Source organism: Dermacentor silvarum, chromosome 1 (genome assembly GCF_013339745.2).
Source record: "Dermacentor silvarum isolate Dsil-2018 chromosome 1, BIME_Dsil_1.4, whole genome shotgun sequence".
Lineage (NCBI taxonomy): Eukaryota > Metazoa > Arthropoda > Arachnida > Ixodida > Ixodidae > Dermacentor > Dermacentor silvarum.
Genome location: NC_051154.1, coordinates 408,664,925 through 408,683,249, shown reverse-complemented (window position 1 = coordinate 408,683,249; position 18,325 = coordinate 408,664,925). Strand labels below are relative to the sequence as shown.

Genomic DNA, 18,325 nt, shown 5'->3' with positions numbered 1-18,325 from the left:
CGAACACAAGCGAAGTGGTAAATGGTGCAACATTACGCTTTTGATTAGCAATACAAATAATTACATTGATGTACGCCGGTGCATTGCTGTGTACGAAAAAAAAATGCGAAAAAAAATCTTAACAATATACACAGGCTGAAGTGCATTCTCTAAAGCTTCTTTGAAGTTGGAAGTGTCTTGAACGGCAGCTACGGTGCTGGAAAGGGGGTTCCAGTCGCTGCAAGTTCTTGGAATAAAACAGTAGCTATACGCATTGGTACGACAATATGGAACAGCTACTTTGTGTCTGTGGTCAACGCAAGAAGAAATGCACTGAGGGGAAGTGAGAAGAAAATATATATAAGAAAAAATAATGGACCCAGCACTGATCCTTGGTGGACACAGAAGTTACAGCAGAAGGAGAAGATGAATGATCAATAACGGTAACATATTGCGACCACATTACTTCATCTGCTACGCAAAAGTCACTTTTTCTTCGCAGATCACTTCAACTGGCACCCTTGTCAACAAAAATCCTAGCATACAAAACATTCGTTAGGCCAATCCTCGAATACGGAAATACTGTATGGTTTCCTCAAACCCAGACTAACATAAATAACAATACAAAGGAAGGCCATTCGATTCATCCATAACAATCTTAAACGGAAAGACTGTCCCAGTAACGTTCTAGCTATTTATGGGCTCCTTACCCTAGAAGCACGAGCGAAACAGGCACGTTGAAAACTTATTTATCAACTCCTGCATAATTATTTCAAAATTCACATCTTAAATTACATTTCTTATTAACAAACACGACCTACGAGACACAAACATACAAATACTTTAGTAGAGTATAAATGTAATAATGATGTGTTTAAATATTCTTTTTTTTCTGGTTGCCATTCGTGAATGGAATATGTTAAAGCCTCTCATCACTAACGCTGAGTCACTGTCTGAGTTTGAATTAAAAATTAAAAAAAATTGCCTAGCAGGTTGAAATTGCTGGTTCTATTATTCGATCATGCAAACCAGCATGTAATTTTACCCTGTGTAAGTAGTCGTGTATGCAGCGTAGAATGCTTAAATTGTCATTTTATTCTATCTTGAAAATTAGCATGTACTTGTATTTGTTGCATATATTATGTAGTGTAAATTGCCTATGTGTAAAGTATGAAGTTGATGTTATACATTTTATATATTACACATGTTACACATATATATGCAATACATGTTATACATGTATTGCTTGATCCTTAACGAGATAAGCGTTCTTTCCATCTGTGCATATACATAGTGCCCACCTGCTATGGTCTCAGTAGAGACTGGCAGTATTGTAAATAAATAAATAAGAATAAAAATATTCGGCTCGGTTGAAAAGACACTCCTTTATTAAATTAAGTACCAGCGGATAAATCTTTAGCTGAGAAAGCTTCCAAATGAGTAAGTCGTGTGAGAAAGTGTCAAAGGCAATAGGGTAATCAAGATAGTCAGTTTCAATTCCAAGGTCGGCATAAGAAGAAAGGTCAGTAGTAAACGATAGGAGCTGTGTTTCGCAAGAGAACATTTTCCTAAAGAATGGGTATTTCAGATAATGTTTTATTAAGCACTCTAAACTGTTTCTTAGCAAAGAAGTAAGAATAAGGTAAGCAATAATTAAGCGTATATGCTTTATACTACTTATTTTATAACTAGAAAACAACGTGTGTATAGAGTTACTAATCGGGACGTTCGCGATATGCAGTACTCTTTTTTTGTAATAGAAGAATGGCATTTTTGTTACGTAACTTTGTGCTGCCCCAGACATGGAAACAATACCTTATATGGATAGCCCATGGTAAATCTGCAGCTTAACATTTTTTGTGTGTCTCTATTGTGACAGAACGCCAGCTTCACGCGGTAAGATTTGGTCAATTCTTTTATGTGACATGTTCATGTGATATCAGCAAAAAAAGTTACACCCCAAATTTTATGTCTATCAGCTGACTCAACGGGTATGCCTTCAAGTGTTATTGGATAGTTTATCTTAGCCTCGGTGCGTCTGCATCTGAACAGCACGGCTATTGTTGTTTTTTTTTCGCATTTATACGTAGCCAATTAGCAGTGGAGCATTCCATCACATCAGAAAGCACACTCGGCGCTTCGGCAACAGTTTCACTGGCATGTTTTCTAGAAACGAAGAAGCTAGCTTCATCTGGGCAAAGCAGGCACAAGGTGTCGTCATTATTATTAACAATATCATTTACATAGATATTGAAGACCATCGGTCCCAAAATGCTTTCTTGATGTACACTTCAAGAGATAGTTTCACAAGAATAATTGCGCTCAGTATTCCGACACATTCATTTCTTCCGTGAAAAATTTGAATAAACAGTGAATGAGCCGCGCGCCGCACACCATAAGCCCCCGAGAAAAATGTCAGAGTTTAGGTTATCGACAGGGGCTCCGGAACCGGGGTGGCTGTGGGGGCAGTCGCCCCCACTATAGGTTCTAAACCAGTGGGGGCATTCCCCCACACTCAAAGCTGTTCCGATCACCTCCCCCCCCCCTTCCCCGTTTTCTCCCCTCCCACCACCCGTGATGCCTGCGATTCCTTTGACTAGTTAAAGGGAGCTCCCTTCCCTCAACAAACGAAACAAAATTCTGAAGTCAAGCATATACCAAAATCTCGTCTGGTCGAGGGGAATCATGGCGTAAACAAGAAACAGACGCCGACCACGGTGCAATTTTTTTTTTACAGCGGAGCTATTTATGGCCAGGCTTCGATGCATTTTTCCTGTGCGTGTGCAAAAATGTGAACCGATCCTGATGATAGTGCAGAAAGGGTCCAAGGGCAATAGGCACTGCCGCCCCCGAGCAAGGACTGCCGTGGATGTACTCGGTCGACGCGTTCACTGGAAGATACAACGCCTCAGATCTGCTACGATCGTATCTGTCTATACGCGGCCTCCCCATTCTGTCGCACCTCTGTGTCATGTGCTAAACAGCTTCACTGACCATTCATCTTCACTCTGTGGATTGGCTCGTAACTTTTTCCTAACTGACGTTTCGGCCCCCACACCGGAGCCTTGTTCACAAACATCAAGTCGTGGATCTGACGAAATCTCGTCTGGCAAAAACACCAAGGCGAACAGAAAACACCAAGGCCCACCAAGGCGAACATTTTTTTTGCGAACTGTCATTTGGCCCCCGCACGGGAGCCTTGTTCAGGTTTGTGAACAAGGCTAAAAGGCTAAAAAAGCAAGGCAAAAATAAATAAATACAAAGAAAAATGTAATGAATGCTCCCGTACGTGTGGGGGCCGAAACGTCCGTTAGGGAAAAAAATTCAGCTGCGTCGGTGTCTGTTTCCTAATTTTGCCATGAAACAAAATTTTCTGGAAGCTTCTGACTTCTGAGACTCTCTCTGTCGGTGCATTTTTTACGTCGAGAGCCCTTGCAGGAGCACGTCTCAGTGCCACTAGTTTAGGATGTCTCTCGTTCTCTCCCTTTTTCCTTGCATCTATCCAAACCCATGAAAAGCAAGAAGATAACAAATGTCGGTGTAAGCCTGTTCCTAAAAAAGCACGATTTAAATCATTAACCTCTCACTAGTGAAGCTGGAAATCTGCGTTTTAATATGGTTCGGCCCAAACCGCCTTGGCCACACGGAATGATCGCAGTGAAAACTAGTTGTGAAATTGGGAGTGAATTTGGCCACGTATTGTTTGATATGATGGCGCACCGTCCAGTATATAACTGAAAAAAATTATTGTGTATGACCCGAAGTTGAAGAAAAAGTGCGGGTTTTTAATTTTGTGCATCGTTGTAATATGGATTCTATGTGTATATGGTATGTCTATATGTATGCGTCTGTATAGTTGGTGATATGTATTCTTCCTTTGGAGACCTTGTTAACCCGTTCGTTTGAAGTTGTCATTCATTGTTTGCCCAATATGTGCGTTCTCACTGATAAATCTCCGAAGATTCTACCAGGCAGCAGCCTTCAATTCTCTGCACTGTGCTTCGTTGCTTGGTCAGTGGCCGTTGAAAAAGCTTAGCACGGGTGTGTGCGACAACTTTGATTTCTTTAAAATGGACTTTCCAAAAGGAGTAGGCATGTATTTGGAGAACTCGGCAGACCATGCGAACATCGCACCTGCATGCTAAGCTATGGCCTCCTGAAAATCCGAATGAGGGGACAGTTATCACTTAAAGAATTTATTAGATATATCGCACGTAAGTTCACCCTTGTCCAAACAGTGCCGGACGCCAGAATTAACCACACATGAAATAAATCACGCTTTTTGTGTTTTATTAATACAGAATTCTGTCATAAAAAGCAGGTATATATATATATATATATATATATATATATAGAGAGAGAGAGAGAGAGAGAGAGGGTGTCCCAGGTATCACGCAGCACGATGTAAAAAAGAGGAACGGCGTTACGCGAAGAAAACCTAGTGCGTATTGTTTCGAGTGCAGTGGAGTAGCCGCCAGTAATTTTTGCGTTGCTGAGTTTTCATTGGCTAATTGTCATTAATTAGCTAACTCGAGAAGTACTGCCCTAATTGTTAAAGCGTCAATGATAAAATTATAGAGCAACATGAAAAACTCCCGATGCAGCTTTCTGTTGCTCAGTACGTGCTGCATAAAAGTGTTTTTCCGAGCGTGCAAGAAGCCCGCGAATACACGCAAAGTGCCTCCAGCGACCAGTCGCGCGGCAATTCTGCGTGCATTCGCGGGCTCCTCTCCGCTGCAGTATTTGTCCCAGCAAAATCTACAGTAATAAAATTCCGGACATCGCACTTGACATCGACGACGGCTGTCGAACTTACAGCTCTGTGTGCAGCAATGAAATTTATCGACCAGGAACCGCCCCAGAAATGGTCTATCTTCTGCGTTTCCAAGGCCTCTCCAGCGTTTGCTCTCTGCACTACGCCGTGGACCCCACGAACGACTTGTCGCGGACGCGCGCGAAATTTACCACCAGGCAGCTGACAAAGGACATCACATCGTCTTTCAATGGCTGCCAAGTCACTGTGGTATCTTTGGAAACGGGCAAGCGGACGCAGCCGCTCGATCTTCACATACCAGTACCGATTGCGTCGCTGTATGTATGTCTAGAACAGACGCAGGACGAAAGCTCCGTGCGCTTGCTCGCGAGCTTACATTAGCCCACTGGAATTCAACGGACTTTAAAAACCAGCGCCTCTGTTCCCTGGATCCTAATCTGTTCAACGGACTTTAAAAACCAGCGCCTCTGTTCCCTGGATCCTAATCTGAAGCTCTGCCTTACACATGGCTTACCACGACGGGAGGTAACTCTCATTTGTCGCCTAAGACTTGGAGTAGCTTTCACCAACGCAGACTCCTACGTTATCGGAATGGCCACAAGTACAGATTGTGAAACTTGCGGGTGCAAAGAGACGATAGCACATCTTCTGTGTGATTGTCGTCGTTTTACTGCACAAAGGAAAGTCCTCAGAACCACGCTCGACAAGATAGACAGCCGTCCCCTTACGGAAGCCATAATTCTTGGTCCCTGGTCCCAGCCGACGTCGGAACGAACTGCTTTAAAAGCGCTAGACGCTTTTTAAAAGAAACAGGACTTCGTGAAAAACTATAGAATTGTGCGGACTGATGTGTCTTTTTTGTTTTTTTTTTCTTGTTTTTTTTTCTTTTTTTAATCTTCTCTTGTTTTCTAATCTTTTCTGCCATTACCCCATCCCCCGTGCAGAGTAGCCAACCGGACACTTAACCTGGTTAACCTCTCTGCCTTTCGCCTCTTATTTTCCTTCCTTCCTTCCTTCCTTCCTACACAACATGTATGCGCCAAGAAAGATCGCAACTGATGTGGATGCCGAGGTACTTGTAAGAGGCCACATGATCTAGTAGGATACCGTCAAGAAAATACGCGCTACCAGTAGTGTGGCACCGTCTAGTTATTTGCATGCTTTTGCATTCCGTGATGTTTAGACACATCCTCCATTTATTTCACCATAAGGACAAATGGTTAAGATCTTGAAGTTTCTGCTGATCAGATGGTTGGGCTTGTTTTTTATAGAGGACGCAATCGTCAGCAAACAGCTTTATTGATGAAAATGTGATGCAGTCAGGGAGGTCGTTAATGTAAATGAGAAAGAGCAAGGGTCCCAACACAGATCCTTGTGGAACGCCGGATGAGACAGAAGAAAGTGTAGAAGAACAGTTAGCAATGACAAACTGGGTGCGCTCAAAAAGAAATTATTTAATCAGGTGGAATACCTTGATGTCTATGTAAAGTTTGCTTAATTTAAGAAGAAGTAAGTCATGCGCCACCCCATCAAAACCTTTAGCGAAATCCCAGAATATACAATCTGTGGCAGAGCCGGTGTCATTATGTATAAAGAGATCATTAGCAAACGATAATAGCTGCGTTTCACGGGAAAACATTTTCCCGAAACCATGCTGCCAGTTAGTGAAGAAAGAGTTGTCTTCTAGAAATTCGATTAGCTGAGAATAAATAACGTGCTCAAGAAGCTTACATGGGATGCTTGTAAGTGATATAGGTCTGTAATTATCGGGAAGATGTACATTACCTGACTTATGGATAGGGACCACCTTCCCTACCTTCCAATCACCGGGAATCGTGGAGCACTCTAAAGATAGAGCAAAAATATTGGACAGGACAACAGAGGAGTACACTTCCATTATTTTCAGTATTTTTGACGTAATTGAATCACAGCCACACGATGATGAAACCTTAAGATTGCTAATGAGTTTAGCGATTCCCATAGAATCAATGATTATGGGATCCATAGCAAGAAAGTTTCGGTCGCGAAAACATGGGGAAGAAACAGGCGTGGTTTTACAGAAAAAAGAAACAAACGCATCGTTCAACACTGAGCAGCATTGGGGAGGAGGGATTAAAGTGGTATCATTGCGTCCAAGTTGGATAAGGTGATTGTCCGAGCCACTGACAATATTCCAGAATTTGCGCGGGTTAGTTTGCAACATTTTCGGCAAAGTAGGGTTAAAAAAGAGACCCTTGGCCCGCTCGATGTTGTTATTGTACTGCATGGTAACTTCGAAATAGGCAGCCCAATGATTCTGGTTATTGGTTCGCTTATCACTACGCAATAAACGTTTCTTTTTTTTCGAAAGCCGTTTTAGAGCAGTAGTAAACCAGGGCGACCGTGTGTTAGAAATTATCTTTCGCTGTCGTATGAAACATTGGATTAGAGAACCCAGTTTATTTTCATAGAGGCACCACTTTTCCTCAACTGTGCGCCTGAAGAAATCGCACATTAAATGAAGGTGGAACGATTGCATTTCGGCTATTATCGATGTTACGTCTGCCCGACCGTAATCGCGAATTATTTTATGCTTTTTGTCAGATAAGCTCCATGCTTTGACGGTAAAGTGAATAAAACAATGATTACTTATGCCAGGAAGGTATGTAAGAGGGCCAACTACGTCAGGCGTGGTGGTCAACACAAGATAAAGGATGTTGGAGACAGAAGCAGTGATTCGGGTTGGTTGAAAAACAAGTTGGGTCAGATTAAAATCTTTACAGAGGCTGAGGAAATTAAATCCAATGCGTGGTCTCAGCGTTTCCTTCGTCACTACCCAGTCACAAGAGCGGCATTTATTTTATCCAAAGAAACTGCATCCCAACGTCATTCAGTCAGCGTCATACCCGACAAGTTTGTTATGATCTAGTCGCTTTTTGTTATAGCCTGAAACTATGTGTATCAAGAGTGTTTCATCCAGACTGCACATGTGGTTGAGCATGAAGAACCCTAGTCTGTTTTTGTGTTGTTTTTCTTGCATAGCCGCACGGCGGAGAAGGGAAGAGCAAAGCTGGTTCAGACTTGACATCGGTGTTATGCGTGTCGTGATAGCCCGGCGCATCTTTTTCCGTTTAAGAAACCACAAAGATGAAACTTCTACGTCATATGGTCTTGAAATGACGCTAGGTGAGTTGACAAAATTTCGCTTCGTTTTGGGGCTTTCTGAACTCGCGGGTCCACTTGCGGGGCTCCGCCAATGGCTCTGCTTCCAAAGCTGTTCGTTTTCAGGTTGGGAGTCGCAGCGAAGGACCAAATTCAAGACTAGCAACACATCACTGAGTCCGATGAAAGTGACGAAGAGTTAGAAAGATTGCAATAACTGGATGACCACCACTATATGACGATGATGGAGCGACCACAAATGCATCAGGACACCGACGACATACGTAGGGGCTCAATTTAGTTGACAACTTGAGTCACATGGAGTAGGAGGATAGATGGATAGATAGATAAATACATAGATAGATAGATAGATAGATAGTGCCAGAAGTATGCAAAGAAAGCTAATCGCATTGAAAAGTGGGGCGTATAGTAGGTGCGGGTGATCCCTGGTACCGTTTTCTCTGTGACAGAAGAGCACCGTTAATGTACACTACTCTGCGCATCGTATCGCTGCTGTGTCATGGCCTGCCTGCCAGGACTTTCCCAGAAAAGGAGAGACACCCTGACCTAAAATTTTCATAGAACTGCAGTGTTAATAGTCTTCCGTCTTGCGTAATTGCATATATTATGCCCGGACCTAATGAAGAAACGACAAAGCATGAGTGTCAAACTAACGAAATCATATAAAATTCGCTGAACTGTCAAAACTGAATAACAAGAAGAAAGTAAGGAATATTCGAAATTATAACGTGGAAAAGATTGAGGAAGCTGTAAAATATGGACGCAGCATAAAATCAGTGAGAAGAAAACTTGGCAGAGGACAAGGCAAGATGTATTCACTGAAAGATAAGCCGGGTAATAACATCAGTAATTTAGATGACAAAGTAAAAGCAGCGGGAGAATCGTATACTGACCTGTACAGTCCCCAGAGCAGCCAAGCTACTTTCAATCGAAGTAGTGATGAGTGGGATACAGAGACTCCTTCTATAATTATCGATGAAGTTAGAAGGGCCTTGCAAGACATTATCAGGGGGAAAGCAGCCCGAGAAGATGGAATAACAGTCGACTTAATTAAAGGTGGAGGAGATATTATGCTTGAAACACTTGTGGCCCTTTATAAGCAATGCCTCACGACTTCAAGTGTGCCAGAAAGCTGGAAGAACGCCAACATTATACTAATCCATAAGAAGGGAGACGTTAAAGAATTGAAGAATTATAGACCCATTAGCTTGCTTTCAGTATTCTATAAAATATTCACCAAGATAATTTCCCATTGAATCAGGACAACACTTGGCTTCAGCCAGCCAAGAGAACAGGCTGGCTTCATAAAGGGATATTCTACAATGGATCGCATCCATCTCACCAATAAAGTAATCGAGAAATCTGCGGAGTGCAACAAACCTCTCCATATGGCTTTCATAGATTATGAAAAGGCATTTGATTCTGTAAAGATACCAGCAGTGATAGAGGCATTGCGTAATCAAGGAATACAGGAGCCATACGTGAATATCTTGGGAAATATCTACAAAGATTCCACAGCTACCTTGGTTCTCCACAAAAAAAAGTAGAAAGTTGCTTATCAAATCTGTCCAATGCTATTCACTGCATGCTTAGAAGAAGTATTCAAGCTCTTAGACTGGGAAGGGTTAGGAGTGAGGATCAACGGCGAATAAACTCAGCAACCTTTGGTTTGCTTATGACATTGTCTTGTTCAGCAGCAATGAGGACGAATTGCAACAAATGACTGAGGACCTTAACCGAGAAAGTGTAAAAGTGGAGTTGAAGCTTAGTATGCAGAAGACAAAGATAATGTTGAATAGCATGGCAAGGGAACAAGATTTCAGGATCACCTATCAGCCTCTAGAGCCTGTAAACGACTACGTTTATCTAGGACAATTACTAACAGGGGGCCCTGATCATGAGAAGGAAATTTACAGAAGAATAAAATTGGTTTAGAAGAACTTGTTGGGCGAGTTGGCACATATTATCGAACATTGTCTAACTGCGCGAAAAACGGACCACAGAGACAGCATGACAATTTGAGTCAACGAACTCAGAAGCTGTTACTAGGTTCATAGAGCCGAATGACAACATTGGTCATGCCCTTTCCATTGACATAAGATTTGTTTTATTCGGTCCCTCAAGTTGCATTGTTTCAGGCTGTTCGCCATTCACCTCAATACATTTCCGAAGTGTCTTTTCAGAATTCTGCCGGGTTAAGTGTTGATAGGTTTTTAGCGTAGCTTGAATTTTACATCAACTCTACCTTCGTCTAGTTTAAAGAAGACTTTTACGTGCAGCAACAAGGCATATGCATAGGCTCTTGCGCTGCTCCTATCTTCTGCAATGTTTTCTTATCGGAATTTGACAGATCGGTAAACGAAGGGACCGATCGTGACCAGGTTGTTACCGTGTTTCGTTATGTTGATGATTTTCTTGTACTTTTAAAGAAGCAAGCCAGTTCCATATATGACGACGCCATCGCAGGTGTACTACACATCTTTCAGCGCCTTGGCAAAGGTTTAAGACATTCACCCATGAACTAACAAAGGATAGCAATATCCAGTTTTTAGAGAACGCTATAACCTTCTGTGACAACCATGTGTGCTGAAATGTAACCCAAGGTCCCAAAAGAAATTGTTGCCCTATGATTCGGCTCATTCGAGAGCGGTGAAGCGGGCAAAAGCCACCCAGTGTTTCATGTTAGCCTTAAGAAAGTCATGCACACACAAAATACAGGAAAGCTTTGACAGGCCCATTGTAATGTTAGAAGAAGCAGGTTTCCCGCAATCAGTCATTTCAGCAGTAGCGGAGGCAGTGCTTAAGAAGATAATGACTACAAAGAATATTACTGAAGACTGAAGGGAGCGCAAAGATAAGAAACGTAAAGTTGTGCCATATGTACACAAGACTTCCAACAACTTCAAAAAGGTTGTGAAACGACATGGAGTTGAGTTCTAGGCTCCCGGCAAGCTCGCTGGCATATGCTCGCACATAGGAAGAAGCACAGATTGGCACATAGAAGAAGCACAGAACGCACACCAATTCACACATAGAGTGCAGTGTTGGAGTAGTGTATCAGATACCTCTATCATGTGGGAAAGTCTACCTAGGCGAAACAGGAAGGTGCATAAATGTACGCTTGCGTGAGCATGAATTGTCAATTAGGAATAAAGCGAATGGGCACCTTCCTGTCCACTGCTTGGCGTGCCCGTGTAAGCCGATCATGAAAAAGTAAATATTTTGTGTCGCTGCCGATATAGCCGAGCGAGAGAGCTACTCGAGGCGTACCATATAAGAAAGAAGGGACAAGATTGTGTCAGCGCGCACCTCAGTTTATCTGCACAACAGTGAGGTGAGGTTTATTGACGAGCATAGGTAAGTTGCGTTTGGCATAAACAAGGTTTTTTTTATTTATTCGCGCACGCGCAGTAGTGTATGCCTGGGTTGTACTTATATGTGGTCTGTGTGGAATAAACTTTAGTTGCAAGTCTGCGCCCGTCCTTGTTCCATGCTCTCTGTGGTCCGTTTTTTCGCACAGTTAAACAATGTTCGCGGATAAAATGGGGTTGTAGTGCATAAGGCAGGCATTGCGAAATTCTGACTGGGAGGTTACCACTGTCGTTCAAAAGAAAAGTGTACAATCATTACATTCTACAGATACTAACATATGGGGCAAAAATTTGGAGGTTAACAAAGGAGCTCGAGAACAAGTTAAGGACCGCACAAAGAGCTATGGAACGAAAAATGTTAGGCCTAAAGTTCTTTGGCCCGGGCCCAAGTGAGTTATTGCTTACCCGGCCTGAGCCCGGCTCGCAGGCTAGCCTTGCGCTTTCTGGCCAGCCTGGGCCCGTGCAGTGCTCTACCGCGTACTGTCGATTATTTTCCTGGTGTTGTCCCGATACCGCAGATGAGGACTTCAAGGTCTACGAAGCTATCTTGTTGACCTTTCCGATTGTCGTGAACTTGAGCGCTATTACAGCACGACGAAAATTGATTCTTCCTTTGAATGCTTAGCAGTTTTCTTAGGCTAGGCATTGCGATAGCCGCATGCACCCTACCACGTTGCATGCACCGGCGTTTTTGCTCTTCGTCGCTTTCATTTCGCCGGGTTGGTATTGGACTGCTAAGCACGAGGTCGCGCGATCAAATCCCGGCCACGGCGGCTGCATTTCTATGAGGGCGAAATGCAGAAAACAGCCGTGTACTTAGATTTAGGTGCACGGTAAAGTACCCCAAGTGGACTAAATAAATCCGGAGTCTCCCAACGGCGTGCCTCATAATCAGATGGTTGGTTTGGTACGTAAAGCACCATAATTTAAATTCTGCCGGGTGAAGTAAATTGCCACGCGGCATTTTGCTCTAGCTACTTGGGCTGCTTTTCAAATGTCTTCGGCTTTCTGGAATTTCTTGTTCCGGAACAGTTTCCCTACAATAGCCTTGTCAGTGGTCCCTAATACAATCTCGTGCCTAATCAAGTATTCTGCAAGGTTCCCGAAATTTCCAAGCTTTGCTTGCGCTCGCCGGTTGCATCCAAACCGCTCAAATTGCCCCATCTCACCATAGACCCGCACATGAAGCACACGGTGTTTCTAGACCTCGTTCCGTCACTCAAGGCAGCTTCATTCATATTTGCACACCACCGTCTGGTAGTCATGCTGGAGCTCACTTACCACAAAGGTGAATTTGTTGTAGAATTCAAGCGCTTCGTCACCTGCGATGCTCTAGAAGATCGCTGCCTCAAGCGCTTCCGTTCAGGGGTGGGTTTTCTGCAGAGATAGCCGTCAAAAACAGGTGCAGCCTTTGCTTGAAAACCTCCCAGTTCTGCCGTTTTCTGTCAGTTGCAGTAGACCCGGTGGTTTTCTGACGTCCATTCCATGTTTCCTGTGGCGCTATCATGGGCATTTCTGACACCACCAAGCCGACACATCTAGTGGTTGAGCATGAACTATATATTTTTTTTGTATAGCCTCATGCGGAAGGGTGCAGAAGGGGAGGGGAAAGAAAACTGGTTCTCGGCATGTGTAATGTAATGGCAAAGCACAACGCATAAGAAACGTGGTGGCGTAGTGGCTATGGCGTCGTGGTACTAAGCCTAAGGGCGCGGGAACGAATTCTAGCCGCGGCTGCCGCATTTTGATGGAGGCGAAACGCAAAAGCACCCGTGTGCCGTGCATTGGGGGCACACTAAAGATCCCCAGGTGGTAAAAATTAATCCGGAGTCCCTCACTAAAGCATGCCTCAAAATCAAATTGGTGTTTTGGGACCTAAAACCCCAGAATTCCTTCACTCACGCATGAGAAAGAAACAGGGGAGGCGCGGTTCCAGCGGGTCTTGATAACATTGGATCAGAAGCAGCGAGCCCGAACGGTCAGTCTTCTAAGTTCATGTCTTTCCTTACACTGCAATGCCCGAACCTGTTACATTTTTATTGAAGGGCATTCTCGGAACAAAGGAGCAAACAATTAGAGAGAGATCTCTAGACGTGGCGTCTATTCTTTCTTTTCGGAGCCTGGAATCACGGCTTCCTACCAAAGGGCAGGTTATTAATTGATAAGATTTGGCTTTGCATGACGTCACTGTTTGACGCAAGCTATTTTGAACCATTTCACATGTCTTGTGGTGCAGGAAATACAATGCTCCGATAGTTCCGATAAGAATGTTGTACAGCTTTTTAGAAAATTTGGGCTACACTGGTATACCGGACGATCTCAACGAAATGAGATTGGTTTACGGAAAATAGCTGGTATGTTTTGATTTTATTTAGCCTAAATTATAGGCATGTCCGAGAATTCCTGTCACAAATGTAGCTATCGTTGAACCGAGACAATAATTTTTCCCTTCAGTACGTAACTTCTCCTAGCAGAACTTTTAGGGAACTGGAAATAAATTTATCTTATTTGCACCCAGAAAGATCCACTATATCAGCAAAATGCAGTTCCCAAAAAGGTAGTGCTGTTCAAAATGCCTTACTCACAATTGAAGAAAAATTTAATTGAATTGAATTGCTCATCGCTAATTTCGAAATTATACAGCCAACAACTTAGTAACATTCGATTGCATGCTAGATTTTAAATTTGATTGGACGTTGCAGGCTCTTAGGTTGCCGTCTGCACGCGTAGCGTCATGTGAAGAGCTTCTAGGATTTGTTTGTTGATTGCGAGCCCACCACGTGTGTTCGTAGGTGAAAATCTGGTTCCAGAACAGGCGCTACAAGACCAAGCGGCGCCAGCAAGGAGCCCAGGAGCCGACGTTCACCAGCAGCGATACGTGCCGCACAGTGAAGGTGAAGGTTCTCGTCCGAGACGACCAGCGCCTGTACCGACCTGGAGAACTCGGCCCGAGGCCAGCCATGCTGCTACCCTCAGTGCCCTTGCCGGGGCTGCAGGCAGCCTTGAGACCAGGCTACCCAGCGTGCTAGATCTGGCTGTTCGCGCTCCGAAGAGAGAGTAGGAACGTTTGTAGAACAATGCAGAGGGTAGCAACGTACACTGTAAGATAATTTATAACCTTAAAAGTGAATAAGGGTGTTATTCCGTCTATAACTCACACGTGTAAGCGTGTGAGTTGCAAGGTTGTTATAAATGTGTAATTGCTGTAAGGGTGTAATACGGCTTTTATAAGGGTGTAAACCTGTCTATTACTGACACCCTCTCACTTAACGTGTGAGCTACAAGGGTGTAATAACCCTATTTCAAAACCTAGTACCCAGTGTCCAGTGCCATGCCGGACTATGGGCCCATGCCGCGCGTTGAATGCTGGAGTGCTGAACTAGCGCAGTTTACTGAACGGCGCTGGGTACTGGTGCGAAAAACAGACCTAGAGCGAGAAAAACGCCGTGCCTGGCTACCGTATACGTCTTTTTTTTAAATAAAGGAAGCAACATAGGGCGTTTTAATGCAATAAAAAACGAAAAGAAACCTGACCACCACCAGGATTCAATCATCTGACCTAGAGATCACAAGCCCAGTACTTCACCACTACGTCACGCCGTTACAGTGTGGTTTCTGAATATTTCACCACGTCAACACCCAGGCACAGTTTCAGTTTCACGCGGACATGTCTCGCACAGACATGGTAGATGCGCTATGGCCCCTCAACTAAAACTTACGCCTCTATCTGGAAAAAAAATGTCGGTATGGAATGGCACGCGTTAAAGTGCCGCAACACTGATGTTTCTTTCTGATTGGTATTTTAACACTGAATGCAACATTTCCTTAGTTCAACAATGCGTTTCAATCGATGCGTCTGTGTAGTCACATATCTCCGTCAGAGAAGCTTCGGTTCAGCCGGCATCTTGCGGCGACAGCACATATACGTATACATATATTGCGACACATCGGCGCTCATCGGGTCTTGTGCTGTCACTGTAGACACGAAAAAAATTGTTTCACACTGGTGTGAAATCTACACTATCGAGTTAGATTTGTTTATTCCCGAGCCCAGCGGGGCCCATAGCCTGTACACGCATACGCAGGTACGGTAGGCCTAAGCTTCGGTGGAAGGGAACGATCTTGGCGCGGGTACCTGGCGAATGCTAATATGTGTGTATTATAGCCTCAGAACCTTCTTACTGTTATTGTTTAGTACACTAGGAAAAGTGCAAGCACAAGAATTGCCTCCAGTTTGTTGCCGTTGCGATAATATCAATCAGTGGCAGGCTTCCTGGAACCGGTTCGAACGCATCCGAACGGCTGCTGCGTTTGTTTATTTACTGTCCACTCCACAACACTGCGACAACTCGCATTCGTCGGTTGCGTCATCGCTTATAAACAAATCTAAGACTACAAAAGGAACACGTCACGGACACACACATAAGCAGTGCAGTGAACGGGCACGAAATATAAACATACGCTGCTGCTGAGCCTTCGTTGACACCAGGTAAAAGAAAATACAAACTACTGCAAAACGAGGTGTTGCCTGTGGTTGCGTATTCTACTTCAAGAATATAGCGATCCGCACAGACAAAATAATACAAGAAACAAAAGTGATTTTCCGTGCATGCATAAATGGAGCAGCTCACGTACCTTTATTCCAAGCTGCGGCACAAAACAGACATCTATGGCCTCAAAATATAGCGTTAATTAGTTCACGAGACTAGTATCTCCCGATAAAATTTTATCAAGCATATGATATTCAAAAGTGCCTATTATCCTCGCGTACTGGAACCAGTGTGGTACAAACACAACCTCTGCAATTTCCAGTACGATCCTGCGAACTTAAACGAAAACCAGCGCGTTTACCGCACATACCAGTGCGCCCCGGCGTCATAGCAGTGAAACCATACATCTCGTACAGTCTAACTCAGTGACCTCAGTGGTGTCTCAATTACTCTCAGCAAGTGCCACTGCGATCCAGGGTCAAAGAACGCGCTGGTTTCAGACTGTAAGGCACTGGAAGCCGTTGGTTTTTGCAATAAGGAAGGGTGTTACAAGGGCGCAGTAAGAGAGCTAAAGGGTGTAAACCTGCCTATAACTCACGTCCTTACACCCTTTGGCTGTAAAAGTGCGAGCTATCGACACATATACACGCTTATTCATTTTTAAAGGTGTAAGCAATTTTCAGTTTAGGGTGCCTTGATAGCGCGCTCTCGCGAGGCACGTGACAGCAGCACCTCTGGTAGCGACATCTTTTGACGAAATGTTGAACCAGGTGGCACATAGGGATCTGCTATGTGTCGCTTAACTATGTGTAGAGCGTTGGTGATGACAGGACGGTAAATGTGCAGTTCTTCATGATTTTCCTTGGAAGAGAACACTGATGGCCTGATCTCGCTCAATCCGCCCGCCATTCCGCACTCCATTCAGATGCTCCATCTCGCGTGGCGCATGGCTAGGCGGATATATCAAGAAACGTCATAAACTTTTCGAACCGCATGCATGCTCTTCTTTCAGTGGCTTATCCGAGAGGGATGGGGTGTGACGTGCTCACGGCAAACATGACGCTTGCTAGAAGTAAAGTGGGGGCGTGAGGCCTAAGCTGCAGGCGCATCAAAAGCAGTTTATTTTGTGAGGCAGCCAAGCCGGTGGCGTACCCCTCCAGACCTCATAAGTGCGTGCGTTCGCCGACAGATATAGACGGAGTGTAGAAAGTGTGTTTTGTTTACGCGAGGGACGAAGAAATATTTGAAGCGGTCGGCATTGTGATTTTTTGTGCCGCGCTTCACGTATGCTTTGCAAACGAGACGTCCATCACGTATATTCTAAACCCGATACGTGTTCAGTGTGCGCCAAAATAAAAAGCTTCCGATCGTCGCACCCACCGTACGCACCTTGTATGTTGTTTGTGTATGCGGTTCGCTGCCGCGAAGTGGTGAATGCCAGTCCTCTACATCTTTCAGAAGGGATGATCAGTAGTGGCAAATTTAATTGCCTCGTTATCACCGTCATTCGTCGCGTGTGATCCTTTTAGCCGGCTGAGACATCGGAGGGCTCGTGTTCTTGCTGTTACGAAGTCTGTACAAATAATTGTATATATGTGCTATGTGCCACAGCGGTGCTTTTTGTGCAATGTGCGTGGGCTTAGAAATGAACAGTGCATAAGCGTAGCCGGTCAGGTTTTCTTATGCAGCCCTATGCAGTAGCTCTATCAAACCGAACTTTCCTGCTTCGTACACGTATCGTTTGTTTCAAAAGTTGTTACTGCACTTTGTATGAATCTAGGGAACAGTTCAAAACCTGCACCTGTTAATATGTAGAGCGCTGTCATGAAATCCGGACACGCCTGAGAGCACTGCTGTCATGAATGAAAATTTCGGGCAGCCTTGATTTTTATCCTCTGGACAATGGAGTGAAGAGCCAGAATTTCTGGATTGCACGAAATCCATAGCGTTATATTTGTAGGTGCAAGCGGTTTGCATACCCAAAAACCCAAACTGCTTTGTTTTTGCTGGTCCCTAGGCAAGGCTGCTTGTGCAGACACCGGTACATGGTAGGTGATCATATTATGAGCCCGCCGTAATGGCGTAGTGGTTTTGGTGTTGTGCTGCTAATAAGCCGGGGTTGCGGGATCGAATCCCGGGAAATCCGGCCGCATTTAGGCGGGCGCGAAACGCAAACACCCGTGTACCATGCATGGGTGCATTTTGAATAAACCATGGTGGTCAAAGGTAATTCGGAGTCCCCGACTGATCCAAGCAGCTTCAGACAAAGCGAAGTTTGTCGTTACTTTTCAGGTCCGGCCAATTTCATTTTGTGGTTGGTGCCTTCCGTTTGAGCCACCACCCTTTAGTGTAACGCCAACGAAATTTATTACTGGTACTAGCATAATCTGCCTGGGAACTGCTTTAAGTTCTTCCATCTCGTTGACTCTGCCGACAGTCAGTGCCAAGTAACGTACCTTAAACTGACTTGCGCCTGCAAAGTATTCCCATAAAGTACTTTGCCGGTGCTCTTCCATCTAGCTGTAAGCGTACTGGTACCAACCATGCGG

The 18,325-nt window shown here is 44.3% G+C and overlaps 1 protein-coding gene across 1 annotated transcript in view; it reads left to right on the top strand.

Annotated features, from left to right (window-relative positions):
- Positions 1–14,333, top strand: part of LOC119446964 (homeobox protein Nkx-3.2) — a 164,336-nt gene extending 150,003 nt beyond the window's left edge. Inside the window, exon 3 of the mRNA XM_049660722.1 lies at positions 14,079–14,333. Coding sequence (XP_049516679.1) covers positions 14,079–14,315 — 237 coding nt within the window. The 3' untranslated portion in view covers positions 14,316–14,333. The remainder of the gene's footprint in view (positions 1–14,078) is intronic.
- Positions 14,334–18,325: the final 3,992 nt, after the last annotated feature.